Raw genomic sequence first — 16,147 nt, 5'->3', positions numbered from 1 at the left:
ATGTGTGTATATGTGTGTGTATATGTGTATATGTATATATATATGACAGCAACACTCATAACAATGACAACACAATTACATTGACAATCATGTTACGTTATTTTTAAAATGTTTCCTTTACTTTTTCATAACCTCTTTAACACACTACTTCTCCGCTGCGAAGCGCGGGTATTTTGCTAGTACATTATATTCATGAAATTACAACTCTCTAAACATTTTTAAATGCTAAGATTTATACTTGATATCATTTTAATGAAGAAATGCTTTAAAGCATGTATTAAACATGTGGGAGCACAGTGGCGCAGCAATAGCGATGAGCTGGCACCCCCATCCAGGGACTGTTCCCATCTTGTGCACGATGCTTGCTGAGAAGGGCGTGACCCTGAATGGAATAATTTATTGCAGCAGTACTGTCTCTGTCAAACCGTCCAACCCCTAATTCCTGTCATTTTGTTTTCTTTCTCCGTGTAACCATTCACCACACAATAAACGTCTGTAATAAATGACAAACCAGCTGTAAGCTTGGAACGCTGATTCTTCAAAACTTTTAACATTGAAAAATCTTTCTTATATATGTTATTCCATCCATCCATTCAGGGTCATGCCAGTCCCAACAAGCATATAGCATGAGGCAGGAACAATTCCTGGATGGGGTGGCAACTCATCTCTACCACCGTGCTCACACATGTTTAATTATTAACAGTATACATTATTTAAATGAAGAGAACAATTTATCTGTAAAATGTAATATACTGTACATACTTTAATGCATTTCATCATTGAAATTGTATCAAGTATACATCCCAGTATTCTAAGAGCACACAGCTCCACGAGGATACCTCTTGAAAATCTAAACTGACTTCGAAGCCAGTTATCATCATTTGTAAATATATACTCTCTTCTAATTCTTCCATTTGCAATGTCTTCTAATAATGCTAAAGCGGCTATGGTAGTTGGAATAGTTTGGCCATTCCGTGTAACTTTATATACTTACTTATTGATTACAGTCAAGTGAATTAAATATGTAAAAGTTATGCAATTAATTTTGGTGTATTTGATAAAGCCAGCATTGTTGATGTGAATCTAAAAAAGAAAGTGAAATGGCACAGAAACAGCACTGCTTTGATGCTGGGTGCTGCCTGTTTGCAAAACCAAGCAGAAAAGTGCATACACATGGTTGTGAGGCTACTGTGGAAATGTGTGTAGCTTTACACCAAGTTTAGTTTTTATACATCTCGAAGTGAACACGGAAATGGACATACACAACATTTTGTGCGCACACACTGTTTATACATGAGGCCCCGGTCTCTTTTTTTTCCTTACACCCAGTGCTACTGGGAAAGCTCCTGACTCTACTGCCTTGAATTGGGTTTGCAAGGTTTGACAATGGATGGATTAAAGGGTGAAGCCTTTTTAACTATGTGCCCTATAAGATGTGTGGTGGTGGAGCTTTATTGAGGGTGCCATGCAGTATTTTTGAACTGCAGTGCAGCTGCTCTCTCATCCTCCTGCACAGCAATTTGAGAGAGCCATGCAGCTGCAACTCCTGACACTCAGAGAACTAGTCCCCCTGACCGCTCAGTTGTATAGTGGTCCTTTGAGCTGCTAAACACTAAGTATCAGAGCATATGTTATTCAAACCAGCACATTAATAAAAAAAATTAAAAGGACATTGCTTCTGAGTTATACATTGATGGGAAAAATGAAGCACTTCCCAGACAGAAAAGGTAATTATAGTTTTTTGTCTAGTAAGATCTTCTATAAACCAATGAACATTATACTTTTGTACATTTGCATTTAACTAAATGATAAATCAGCCAATATCAAATAGGACTCAAAAACGGTATGCTTGCTTAGCTAGGTACTAGCCCCGTGCTGGCAGTCCTTTGTGACCTGAAGCAAATAAACATAATTGGTGTTAAATGGTGTATGAGCCTGAAGTGGGTCTGAATTCAGGACAGTTTAGTACAGCCACTCTCAAACTAAGTTGAGTCCTATGGACCCTCAGTGGCTGCAGGTTTTTGTTCCAATTTTTTTTTCCAATCAGCAAGTCATTTACCTCAAACTGGTCACATTTACTTAGCTGTTCTTTTTTTCGCTTCTGTGGTTCTTCATTCAGAAAAGAACAGAAGTGTGATTTTTACATCTACAAAACATTTGGAAATAGTTGTACTGTTGCTGTAGCTTTACATGCATAACTTTCCTTTGTTGTTTTCCTCTTGACTTGCTTTTTTGTGTAGTTTTCTGCCTGTATTTAAAACTAATAATGACAGCTAATAATGTGCAGAGCAGACATCTGGACAAATGACACTGCATGTTAAAATACTGCCTCAGTATCACACCCACTAACGTGTTAATTATGAAAAAATGGGAGTAAAAAAAACAAAACAAAAAAGAACAGTTTTTAAATAACAGTTGGCTTAATGGCTTAAAGAGTTCAATTAAAAGAAAAACTAGATGGGATGAAAAGCTGCAGCCACAGACGGCTCTCAGAATTTAATCTGAGGACCACTGGTTTAGTATCATAAAAGTGTACAGTGTTTTATTTAATACTGTGGTTTTCTTTGTTATTTCAAATATTTTATGAAGATAAAATGGCCCATTATAAAATACAGGATGATAAATTTTGTATCAACATAATATTCTAAAGCTTAAAAGCATATAAAATGAAATCTATCCATCCACTTTATTAATTGCTTATCCAGGGCAGGGTCATGGCACAGCTGAAGGTTATCTCAACAACCATGGGGCAAAAGGCAGGAGCAAAACCTGGACAGGGTGCCAGAAATACCAGATACAATTATTTTAGTATTCCACAAAAAATAATATAAACTGTACAAAAAAAAAATCATTTGCAATTTGGGTCCCAAGAAGAGGACTATTACCATACTATGTCAATTAGCAATGGTCATATTAAAAAAAAAATTAAATAAATAAAAAAGCAGTAAATATTTTTCTTACATGAATGTTACTAAAACAGAAAAGTGATAAGGAAACAAAAATTGTTAAAAAATTTCCATTCAAATCTGAAAACAGATTTCTGAGGTATACCACTGCCAGCGTAAATGCTTAGTTTAAGCTTCAGTAAAGCTCAGAGAAATAAATTGTTCATAATGGGTACAGTGCAAGGATGGGGTGACCTTTGAAGGGATAGGCTAACACTTAGTCACCTGACTCATGGCACTGGATAAGGCATAAAGTAGTCAAAAACCAATTAATCAATTTAGTTTATTTACCTTGTCTTAACATAGCCTTTATTAAATGAACTCCACCATTACCCATACATTTTTCTAAACGAGTTCACAAACAGTTAAAAATTCTGGTTTTCATTAAACAAATTAGTAAACTGAGTTGTGTAGCTAAATCATCCCCAAAATAATTATTAACCAATTGTATTTTTCATGGGTGACGGGAAAAATCTTGATGAAGAAATCTGTCACCTAGGCATGTTTGAAATGCTTGGTGCTACCAACCAACTGACAGTGTGTCTCACACTTTTGATATTTCCTTGTGTTCTTACATTTCTCAATGGCATAAAAAGAGACACCCTTCACACTACCGGTAAATTTATTGAACCACTTTAAAATAGTGTGTAAAATAAGTGACAAGAAGGAAGCAACACCCCTACAATTGTCACACAATTGACATTTAAAGCATCACTGTCCCTTCACCTCACAAGCCTTCCAGTATTATTCCCTCTTCGCTTCCCATTTTTTATAGGAGTCTTTGCTGTCACTCATTTCAGTTTCATTGTTTCACAGGTTGTCAGAGGGAAAATGTATTATATTCTTCAGCACAGAAAGAAAAGTTTTCTGTGATGTGTTAACATTTTATTTTGCAAACTACCTCAATAATTAGGATGATAACTTGGCTAATTTTAATATACAGTCATCTGGCAACCCATCAGAAATATGTCTGCAAACCATCTTGGGTCATGATCTACAATTTAAGAAACACTGCTTTAGATCCACTGATTTCACACACACAGTGGCTCAGCAAGATCAGCAAGGTATTTTACTTGTGGATCAATGGAAAATGAAGGAGATGTCACAGCAGAACTTTTTTTGGTTAACAGAAGAATTTTAAAACAGATCAGAGTTCTGAAAAAAAAACCTTTTGGGATGTAGGCAACTGAAGCACACTCATTTTGAAAAACAGAATTTATATATAAATACAATGATTATAGAAATATATATATATATATATATATATATATATATATATATATATATATATATATATATATATATATATATATAAAATTACATACAGTTATCATATTATATATATATACACACATACACACACATACTGTATACACATATACACACATACACACACACTGTTGTGTATACACGTGCTGTGTATAAACAGACCGGACATAAGACAGGCAGACACCGATGGTTTCAAACCACACACACATTTATTGTCCATATTTACAATATTTACAAGTGTTGCACACAACACAGTGCCCCTGCACCACACACCCTCAGTCCAGGCCTCTTTCTCTAATGCCTCTCTTCGCCAGCTCCACTCCTCTCCTTCGAGCTCTGTCCACTTCAACCCGACTTCAGCTGACGAATGGAGGGAGGCGGCCCCTTTTATGTTCACCTGGACGCTTGGGAGCAAGGAGGAATGCAGGTGGAATATATAGCGCAATTACACGATAGATTCGGTAAAATTTGGCCCCTCCTTAAAAGTCACATGGAAGAGGCACAAGCAGCACAGACCCGATATTACGACCGTGGCACGTCTCTCCAGGAGATCGCGTCATGGTCCTAGTACCTACCTTCCACTCTAAGTTACTTGCTCATTGGCAAGGTCCCTACGAAGTTAAGGAGAGGAAAGGACTCGTCGACTATTTGATGAGTCAACCCAATCGTCGGCCGAGGGAGCAGGTTTATCATGAAAATCTGCTGAAACCGTGGAAGGACAGGGATCCCGATCCCTCCTCCAGTCAGCCCCGGTCGCTCTTTGCTCATACGGCTAGCCTTAACTTCGGTGCGGATTTAAGTCCCAGACAGCGACGAGAGCTGGAAACAGTTATCTTGCCCATCCCAGAGGTAGTGAGTGAAAACCCCGGAAGGACCTCTCTGATTGAGTATGACATTGTGACAGAGCCTGGGTTTATAGTCCAAGAACGTCCGTATCGTCTTCCCGAGGCAAAAAGAGCTGAAGTGGAGCTTGACATCAAGCACATGCTGGAACTAGGAGTAATCGAGGAAAGTCATAGTCCCTGGTCCAGTCCCATTGTATTGGCCGCTAAGCCTGACGGGAGTTGAAGGTTTTGCAACGACTTCTGTCGACTTAATCAAGTCTCCTAATTTGATGCTTATCCAATGCCACGAGTGGACGACCTCCTCAAGAGGCTTGGACAAGCTCAATATTTGACCATGCTGGACATGACAAAGGGGTACTGGCAGGTTCCTTTAACGGACTCTGTGAAGGTTAAGACCGCATTTAGCACCTCTAGCGGACACTGGCAGTATCGTGTCCTTCTATTTGGATTACACGGGGCCCCGGCAACCTTCCAGCGCCTGGTGGAAAAGCACTCAGGCCTCATAACTCATACAGTGTTGCCTACCTGGATGACGTGGTCATCTATTCCAGCACATGGATGGAACACCTACAGCAGGTAAAAGCAGTATTGCGGACACTTGGTGAGGCCAGGCTTCAGATTAATCCAGCTATTTGCTATGCATATGTTGAAACATTGTGATCTGGTGACTTAGTGGCCAGTTTTCAAACTGCAAATCTTCAGGGGCATTGGGTTGGAGATGGAGGTTATTTACTTCACAGCACATGAAAGAATACACATTTCTATAAAACATAACAAAATTATCATATTTGGCAGTGTTTCTGGCTAGTTTCATTAAGGCTCATATATGGGATTAGAATTTAATAGCAAATGCTGGCCAGTGAAATCTGCAGTTTTTCATAAAAAAGAAAAAAAAAGCAACACACTGTAACACATTACATTTTTAATAAATAACTACTGTACATAAGATAGTTACTTTTTTGTCAGTAATGTGTAATGTAACTAAGTTACTTTCAAAAGTAATATTTCACAATGATCTTCATGAGTGATCCCTGCAAAGCACTGGCACTTTGTCATGGGTTGCAATCTACCTTGTGCCTAGGGCTGCTATGATAAACACTACCTCCCTGCAGCTCTTAAATTGTCATGTTTCAAAATAGTCACCCAAAAAAAATGAGGAACACAATGCAGACACAGACAGAACCTTGTTGTAAAGTCAATGAAAGCATTCCAACACAAGCAAACTTATTCAGTTGAACCTGCAGCCATGACACATAAGCCCACACAGTATCAGGGATCATCCTTAAATGTTTGGTACTGTAAAACTGTTTCCTAGGTTCCAATATTAATTGCAACTCAAAGCAGTTAATTTGTCAGATTTACTAACACACACATAATAAACTGTGTCAGGTAAACTTTGATCTTTTACAAGCTTTTAAATAATCTGAGTTGCATTCTAACAGTTCAGGCCTATCTCATCCATGGTATTGATTAGACCACAAGAGTATGTGATGTGTTTAAGCAATCTTTGACATTTATTTATTTATTTTATAATTTTGACAGTGATGTCCCCACAGTGTGAGTTTACAAGATTGCTTGTTTTCTGATAGTTACTGAGATGTTATTTATAGCTACTATCCCTGTTAATGTTTATGTGATGCAGAAAAGCATGTGATCTGCTGCATCATCCTGCTCTACCTTTGTAAGATGGTAGTGCCCATCAGTTACAGTAGCTACCTGTGCATTGGTTCAAAGACTGCTCTTACCATGAAGATTAGAGGAAAGCAGAACAAGTTAGTCTGAGGACATTTTGACTAAGATTTCTTCTGTTTATTTTTGGTTTAGACATTCATTAACTCTTGTCTTGACCCAGCTTTTTTTCTTACAACACATTTTCCTGCTCCTTAATTTCCATTTCCTGGTCATCCTTTTTGGCGGCCTCAATTTGAGGACCCAGCATTATTTAGTGACCATAATGGAGCAAGGGCAAGCTGATTGTGATGTCACCCTAAAATTCTGTAACAAAAATACTAAATGAAACAGCCTGAAAAATCTATTAGCTAAACAAAACCTCTAAATTAACAAAGGACTCCCCCTTCTGTGTTATGTATTTGTTTCATCTGTCTTGTGTAGGTCTGCCAACCATCCTCATTTTCCTGGACAGGTCCTCAATTTTGACGCGCCATGGACTGTCTGGGAGGAATTTATAAAATTTTGAAAATGTCCAGAATTTTGGCACCTGGTTAAACAAGAACTTTCATACATCCAGTTACAGTCCATCATATTTAAGCACGAGTAAGTACTGCTTTGTAATATTTTAATGGAAAATATTATTACCACCTGTTGTTCCAAAATGGATTTATAATTGTAAATGAATGAGTCAACTATTAAATAATAAAAAAAAAAAAAAAATCAAATTTATTCGGACATATAAATGCAATATTTTTTTTAGTTATCAGTTAATCAAGTAATAAGTCACTTCTTCAAATAATTTAATAATTTTCATAATTCTTTCATTTACATAAATTCAGGAATTCCCATTATGCCAAAAAGAAACTGCAAGTTCACAGACTACTTGAACAACAATATCCTTGTTTTATCAGATTATTTCAGATTTACTTAGAAAAATAGCTTCAGTAGAAAAAAATAAAAGAATGTGGATGAATGTAAATAAACTAAATTGAAAAAAGTAATATTATTTTTTATTTTATTAGAAGTAAATTTACCATGTGTATTATTTTTTACTATCTATCCAAATAAGAATAGAAGGAATGAAGTCTGTTAATTTAAGAGGATAGACGTATTCAAAATATTTAATGGGTTATTAGTTTGCCGGTGATTGTGGCCATCATATCATAATTATAGTGATAAACTGTTACTAAAGGTTTATATCATTTAAAAAATACCATAAGACAGCATAAAGGGGTATTATGGCATCATAGGGAAAGGCATCCAAAAAAGTCCTCATTTTTCAACCCAAATGTCCTCATTTCCAGAGAAAGAGAGTTGGCAGCCCTAGTCTTGTGTCCTGCCTTTTACGGTATGTCAAGGTATATACAGTATTTAATTATATATAACATTATAATGTACAATACACATACAATATACATAATTACACAAACAGTATATAATCTATGTATCTATCAAAAAATGTTATAATTGTAACTAAAATGAGAGTGTTTCTGTTACCTTGATGTAAATCGTACAGCTGATACCCTCCACTATCCCTCACTCTACCTTGGCATCCCTGGGAAAGCCCAAGTTAAGATTCAAAGTGACTTTTAAAGGCAGTTGTAAAATACAGGGTGAGTCAAAATTATATTAACACTAATGGTACTGCTATGTATATACTTATATACAACATTTGTGGACAATTTATGTGCCACATATGGTACATGTGTTGAACATGATGGCAAACAGGTTGAGACATTCCTGTAAATCATCTTGTACATATGAAGTATATTTCCGCCATTCAAATGTTAACTTCATTTTGACTCACCCTGTATATAACACAACTATAGTATAACCAATTGAATTTGCTTGTGTTTAAAGAAGTGATATATTCAGCTAGTAAGAACAGGCTTCCACAGTAGTATATATACAGTTATCGGTAACATCGGCAGTTGATTCAGTATCAACATTCTTAAAGGACACAGCTGGATCTACAACAGCAATGTAAGGATCCTGGCAGAAACACAACAGCCCGCAGGCCACAATTACGTGTGGATGCTAGGAGATGAATTAACAAAAGTTGACTTCTGCAAAAACTCACATCTAAAGAGCAAGCAGGGGTAGGAATACCAGAGAAGAGAAGTGAAATGAAGCAAAGCACACAAAAAAACTATGACAAAACACAAATTCAGGAATGATTCATGACATTGCATCATTGGGCCAAGTGACTGGCAATGGTCATAGGAACAGTATTCAACAAAATCGCTATGTTCTTGATAAGACCACACAAAATGGAACTTCACATTTACAAAACACAAACCTAAAATGGTAAAACAATAAGGTCATTGTCAAAATGAAATAAAAATAACTTCAACAAAAACAAAAGCAACTTGTCAAAACTGGCCAAAATAATTAACATAACTAAAAACATTGATACATGCAGAATAATATAACTATTTGTACCATGGATGCTAAACAGTTGCTCAGCTTATTACACTAGAAGGCTGTAGTAACATATGATAGATATTATATGGCTGAAGCCATCATAATCCCATGCGCAAAGTGCACACATACAAGCCAGAATTTAAACCAATGGACTTTGGACACTGACTTTACTGTATCTAAAAATCATTGTATTTTAGAAAGTCAATGAAAGAATGCTCTCACTTTGTTTGGATTGCTGATAAGGATTGTCTGGGAAACACATCCACTGCAGAGAGCAGGCAGCACACTTCCACTTGGGGCCTGTAGATGGATCTGAATGTTCTGAAATGGAGAAAAGGGAAAATCAGAACACAAGTACCAGAACATAAATACATTAATTAGTTGAAATACACAAACAACAATGATGAGAAAGAAATTATTAGTCATACTTTTGGAACGGCAGCTTGAAGAATAAATTCCTTCATATCCTTAGCTGTGGCATTTTTAGCTTTTAATTGTATTGACAATTCATTATTGCCCACTTTCTCAAAGAAGAATTCAACGGTCAGTCCATTCTTATTATATGCAGTGATTGAGGGTATTGCTGCAAAAGAAATGTAAGTTTAAACAATGAAAAGATCAGAGGTACAAAAACATACATTTATTCTTATACTCGCTTAATCCAATTCGGGGTTCTGGTGGTCTGGAGCCTATTATGGAGCACAGGGTGCAAGGCTGCTCACACCCTGTCTATCACAGGACATACATGCATAAAACTCCACTTATTTACTTGCACTAAAGCCAGTTCAGCTACTGCGTACATCTATGGAAATGTGGAAGAAAAACTGACGCGGATATGGGGTGAATATGAAAATTCCATATAGACAACGATCAGATGTGGGATTTGACTCCAAGATGCATGATCTGTGAGGCAGTAATGATCAATGACTAAATGGAGTAAGACATTTACATGGTTGTTTTTACAAAACAAGTTTTTAAACTGACTGATTTAAAGAAATGTCTCTTTGCTGCTTTCATTTAAAATGTTTACAGCAATATATATGCATGTTCTGTTTAGGGTTCGTTCCTACTTTGTACACAGTTCTGTCAGGATATGTTGCAGTTCCCCATAACCCTGAATTTGACTTAAGTGTTTTTCAGAATGCTTTATGCTGTATAGAAATTCAAAACATCTTTTTTAGGTTTTAATAGAAAGTCAAGTAATAATAACAAACAGATGACCTCCTCTTCATCAATTTATATCAGTCAATGAAAATTTTTGATAGGAAATTTTATTTTTAATACCTCCAAAGTTGATGCCACCCAACAAGTCCAGGAGCTCTCCTCCTACCATCTTTTCTTGATTATTTTGTACCACTGGTGTTGAAGAGGGATCTGATATTCCAATTAAGTCCAGAAGATCAACTGTTTGCTGAAGAAATTTAAAAAAAATATAGCTCAAAAGACATTAGGGTACAAACAGTGTGTTTATTAAATATAACATGTAATTTGGTTCTATTAAACGTTAATTTGTACAGTAATCCCTCACTATATCGCGCTTCGCCTTTCGCGGCTTCACTCCATCGCGGATTTTATATGTAAGCATATTTAAATATATATCGCGGATTTTTCGCTGCTTCGCGGGTTTCTGCGGACAATGGGTCTTTTAATTTCTGGTACATGCTTCCTCAGTTGGTTTGCCCAGTTGATTTCATACAAGGGACGCTATTGGCAGATGGCTGAGAAGCTACCCAGCTTACTTTTCTCTTTCTCTTGCGCTGACTTTCTCTGATCCTGACGTAGGGGGATTGAGCAGGGGGGCTGTTCGCACACCTAGACAATACGGACGCTCGTCTAAAAATGCTGAAAGATTATCTTTACGTTGCTATCTTTTGTGCAGCTGCTTCCTGAAACGACATGCTGCATGGTGCTTCTCATACTTAAAAGCTCGAAGGGCACGTATTGATTTGTGCTTGAAAAACAAACTCTATCTCTCTCTCTTTGTCTGCTCCTGACGGAGGGGGTGTGAGCTGCCGCCTTCAACAGCTTTGTGCCGCGGTGCTTCGCATACTTAAGCCAAACAGCCCTATTGACTTGTTTGCTTTTCTCTCTATCTCTGTGACAGTCACTGCTCCTGACACGCACTCCTTTGAAGTGTTTGCATTCTTTTAATTGTGAGACAGAACTGTCATCTCTGTCTTGTCATGGAGCACAGTTTAAACTTTTGAAAAAGAGACAAATGTTTGTTTGCAGTGTTTGAATAACGTTCCTGTCTCTCTACAACCTCCTGTGTTTCTGGGCAAATCTGTGACCCAAGCATGACAATATAAAAATAACCATATAAACATATGGTTTCTACTTCGCGGATTTTCTTATGTCGCGGGTGGCTCTGGAACGCAACCCCCGCGATGGAGGAGGGATTACTGTAATTGGATATGATTTCCATAACTAGTCTAAAGATAGAAAAACAGATGAAACTGGAGTCTGTGGAGTGTTAGAAATTCATCCTACCTGGTTTGCTGCATTCTGAATTTTAACTTCTGTCTGATTTGGCTTTGAGAGGCTAAATGGCTTGTTTTCATCATTTAATACTTTTGTGCTCTTATCAGAACACACTTGAGAGTTCTTTTCAATTACTGGCATACGCTCCAGGACAGCCACTCTATGAATAAAAAGCAACAGAGTGGTAACCTTGGAAGGCCAGCAACAATGAGTAAATCTGTTGTTGTGAATGATACTCAAACATACCTCATATGATCATACTTTTTAAAAAGTGTGTTATACTCAATGGCTCTCTGCTGTAGTTCCACATCAATACAGCTACCATAGATGGATACAATTTTCCGGATTCGACTTGAAGAAAACAATAAAGCACAGAATGAATCATAATAAATAACACTTTTTAAATTTCATAAATGTGTAAATCATATTTTGAATTTATAAAAAAAGACATTTAAAATGCTCTTACTCCACATTGTCACTTATACGGGTACTCAGTTTCATCAAAGAGGTGAGAGCATAGCCCCGTGTAGCTGGAGATGACATGTGGGACTGCAGAATCATTTCTAAAACATCAAGCATATCATCCTCTGTCACCTGAGAAAGAGTAAGACATACAGTAGCAACTGCAGTTAAACTGCTTAAATACATTGTAACATCACTGCAAATTATTAACTGTAACTGACCTTGACAGTTTTTTCTTCTTCACATGTTCCTGAAAGAAGAAACTCCCCATATTCACCTATGCACCACGCAGCTACCTGCACTAGAGGTTGCTGTTGAAGAAGAATAATAAGAAGAAAACTTTATTAAACACCATCACAATCACTAACTTCCTAAATTAAAACTAAACAGCATTTTGTTTACAAATGGCAGTAGAATGCTTACATGATAAAGCAGCCAGAAAAAATGATGGACTTGAATATCAGTGAAGACAGAATTATTTGCCAAATGCAAGAAGAAGGATATGTCAAAGTAACCTTGTGTATGGTACAAAAGCTATCCTTTGTTGATTATCTGATCCTAGTCTGGAAAGGTGAGGACAGCTTATGGTGGAATCTAAGGAGCATACACTAAAAGCAAACATTTCCTTAAGAGTCAGAAGTGCATTCACGCTACAGCTCTAATGTCGGTTATACTTTCATAAAGTATGAGGAGGAGGCATGCAGAAGAACTCGCATGAAATGACATGACATGAAATCATGAAATCTCTCTTTGTCTGCTCCTGACGGAGGGGGTGTGAGCTGCCGCCTTCAACAGCTTTGTGCCGCGGTGCTTCGCATACTTAAAAGCCAAACAGACATATTGATTTGTTTGCTTCACTCCTTTGAAGAGGAAGATATGTTTGCATTCTTTTAATTGTGAGACGGAACTGTCATCTCTGTCTTGTCATGGAGCACAGTTTAAACTTTGAAAAAGAGACAAATGTTTGTTTGCAGTGTTTGAATAACGTTCCTGTCTCTCTACAACCTCCTGTGTTTCTGCGCAAATCTGTGACCCAAGCATGACAATATAAAAATAACCATATAAACATATGGTTTCTACTTCGCGGATATTCTTATTTCGCGGGTGGCTCTGGAACGCAACCCCCGCGATGGATGTATAAGCCGGACTTATGTATAAGCCGATATTCTATTTTTTCATTTTCACAACTTTTTTCCTTAGATAAGCCGCGGCTTATAGACAAGAACTTAGGGTAGATGTTGTTGCGATCCACACTTGGGCAGTACACAGAAGCTATTAAAAAGGCTAATAGGGTTTTGCGTTGTTTTGTGTTATATAGCACGGTTAGTAGAGTACAAGTCAAAGGAGGTTATGCTTAAACTATGTAGCGCAGTAAGGAAGCCTCTCCTGGAATACTCTTTATAATTATGGTCTGCAAGTTACAAAAAAGACATAGCAGCAATGGGGAAAGAGAAGGGCAACTATGCTGAATCCAGGACTACAGGAATATGCGCTGTTAAGAAAGAAAAAGAACCTTTCCTCTATGAGCAAACAGAGATTATCATCAGATTCCACAACTGATTTTTTTTTTTTTTTCTTCAAACTGTTGTCACACACGTGTGATTAGGGGACAACTAAAGGGGTTGAATAGATGTAATTCCACACCGGACCAGGGGGTGGCGAAGTGCACTGATTCTCTCTCTCAATTCCTTGCACAACATTCTCGGGAAATCCCGCCCGGCTCTGGGGCAACCAACGACGTCACTTCCGGTTCCGGTCTTGATGACACCACATCCTCTGCAAGCATTTAAAAGCTGCCATCTTAAGACAATAGTCAGTTCTGTTTTGAACTCAGTCGTCTGAACATGTCTGTCCTATTTAATCGATATTGCAGCTGGGAAATATTATATGGGTGGCTGCCCCAAACCTTCCCAATGTCTCTTGGTCATTCTTGTTACATTGTGATAGGAGTACGGTGGATCATGCTAAATACATTTTTTAAAAAGAACACTGAGGCACAGATAAAGACTTAAGGGAAAATTTTGCACAAAAGTTAGAAAGTTCGTCTTTACACAGAGAACCACAGAAACTTTACGGATGTTCAACACGTGACTTGATATTGTTTCGGAGAAATAGGTGAACATAGTTGGCAAGCTTTGTTGGGCTAAATGGCCTTTTCTTGTCAAAATTATTCAAATGTTCCAATCTGTAGCTGTTCATCAGGAGCTGGGAGAAAAGATGGACTTTTCTCAATCTCCTATAAAAGGAAAGGTGCTTCCGGATTCTTTTTATGAGACTCTTTTCTAAGCCTCACATGTAACGGCCTTGAACAACAATTACATGTTATTTAAGAGTGTTGCATATAAACAGTATTGGCAATGAAATTTACCAGACTGTTAATTTTGAAGAAGCAAATCCTTACAAATTCTTACAGTGACTAACGTACAAATTTGTGGTGCTCCATGTATGAAATGTGATGTTAAATCTAAAAATGTTTAAATTCAATCATGTACAGAAAATGCTGTGGAGTTGCACCAAACTGAGCAAGTATGGAACCTCTATAATAAACACAATAATAAATGGGAGACAAACCTGGGCCTGTACTGAATCTGCTTATGCACAATTAAGCATTTTCTACAGCAAAAGATACAGGGACAATTTTTTTTTAATAATTTATGATATCAGCTATAAGTAGCTATTCAAAACTGAATAAGTTAAAACTATTGGGAAGCCAAGGCAAAAAAATACAGGTTAGGTCACATAAACAAATAGATGAATAAGGAGGACTGTAATTGCAGGAAATACTAGTTACCTGGGAAATGTCAGCTAATACTGCCTGATATAACTTATGAACTGTGTATGCGTACAGCTCAGAAGTATTTGTGATCAGCTGGATCAAATTAGGAACCGTTTCATCCCGAACATAGCTTCCTGCCTAAAAGCAAAACAAAACAAATAAAAAGTAGATAAAGTATAAAAGTTATTTTGTACACAATTTGAGCAATATACTAAGGCTTCTGATCATACCGTTGTAAGTACTCTGAGGATGGTATCTATATGCCAACGCTTAGATGGTGCATATCTGTAGATGCAGAGCAAAAATGATGAATATAATACATTTACATTTATTTGCTTGGCAGATGCTTTTATCCAAAATCACTTTCAAAAGATATAAACATAACTGAGTAAATTTGGGTCAGGGCCTGTTTGTTCAGCAAGTGTAATAGGAAAGGTAATAAAAGTTGATTGTGAAAAGATGTAATAACTAATAAATTTACAATCACCGATTAACAATCAATAGAATAATAGTATACAACAACAGAGTTTAATGAAAAGTTAGGCAATACTTACTTCTCTGCTGCAAGAAAAATTCCAGAAGCACAGTCTGAACGGAGCTCTGCAGGACAGTGGTCAAGAAACTGAAGCAGCTCCTTAATCATTGAACGGATATTGTGGCCATTAATTAAGGCAAAGGTCAGATCAAGAGCACGCCTGCAAGAAGAGTAGAAAATGGGTTACTGAGGAATGTTAGATTCACTGTAGCAGGTATTAGCTTTTTCAGCTGGACTACTGCTACACACAAAATTTTTGGCTTCAGTTTGGGTTATGAAGGTTTAAAAATAGCTTTTTAACAATTAATTCTAATTTATCTTTAAACATGTGAAAATATGATAATATACAGTATACTGAGGAAATTAATAAGTATTCAGAAAAATAAGAAGTTGCCCTCAACTTTTGACCTGGTCAAAGATTTCAATGGAATATAAAGAGTATACCTTTACTATAGAAATGTTACTTGTGGAGGTAATTTTCATGTTATAAAAATGTTATCCAAATTAGGGGTACTCAAGCAGAGTCAGTGCTGTGAGCATGTCCCACCTTCAGGAGAAGACCTTGGTCCTAGCAGTGGTTTTGCAGTGAAAAATCAAACTTCCATAACCAACTTAGCTAAAGAGAAGACTACTTTGTAAGGTACAGGGCAAAGGGATGTACACTGTGAACTATATAACTGGGGTCCTTAAAGGATCCTGCAATGTAATGTACCTGAAGTCAAACAGGGACACATTTGAC

General features: G+C 37.1%; 1 protein-coding gene across 1 annotated transcript in view; it reads right to left on the bottom strand.

Annotated features, from left to right (window-relative positions):
- ap1g2 (adaptor related protein complex 1 subunit gamma 2) overlaps positions 1 to 16,147 on the bottom strand; it is a 66,729-nt gene that overhangs the window by 4,901 nt on the left and 45,681 nt on the right. Inside the window, exons 12-21 of the mRNA XM_028793724.2 lie at positions 15,428 to 15,568; positions 15,104 to 15,158; positions 14,889 to 15,011; positions 12,319 to 12,408; positions 12,102 to 12,229; positions 11,882 to 11,986; positions 11,645 to 11,795; positions 10,439 to 10,565; positions 9,583 to 9,737; positions 9,377 to 9,475 (exon numbers count right to left, since the gene is read on the bottom strand). Of these exons, the coding sequence (XP_028649557.1) occupies positions 9,377 to 9,475; positions 9,583 to 9,737; positions 10,439 to 10,565; positions 11,645 to 11,795; positions 11,882 to 11,986; positions 12,102 to 12,229; positions 12,319 to 12,408; positions 14,889 to 15,011; positions 15,104 to 15,158; positions 15,428 to 15,568 (1,174 nt within the window). The remainder of the gene's footprint in view (positions 1 to 9,376; positions 9,476 to 9,582; positions 9,738 to 10,438; positions 10,566 to 11,644; positions 11,796 to 11,881; positions 11,987 to 12,101; positions 12,230 to 12,318; positions 12,409 to 14,888; positions 15,012 to 15,103; positions 15,159 to 15,427; positions 15,569 to 16,147) is intronic.

This window comes from Erpetoichthys calabaricus, chromosome 2 (assembly GCF_900747795.2).
Source record: "Erpetoichthys calabaricus chromosome 2, fErpCal1.3, whole genome shotgun sequence".
NCBI lineage: Eukaryota > Metazoa > Chordata > Cladistia > Polypteriformes > Polypteridae > Erpetoichthys > Erpetoichthys calabaricus.
This window is presented reverse-complemented; position numbering and strand designations above follow the sequence as displayed.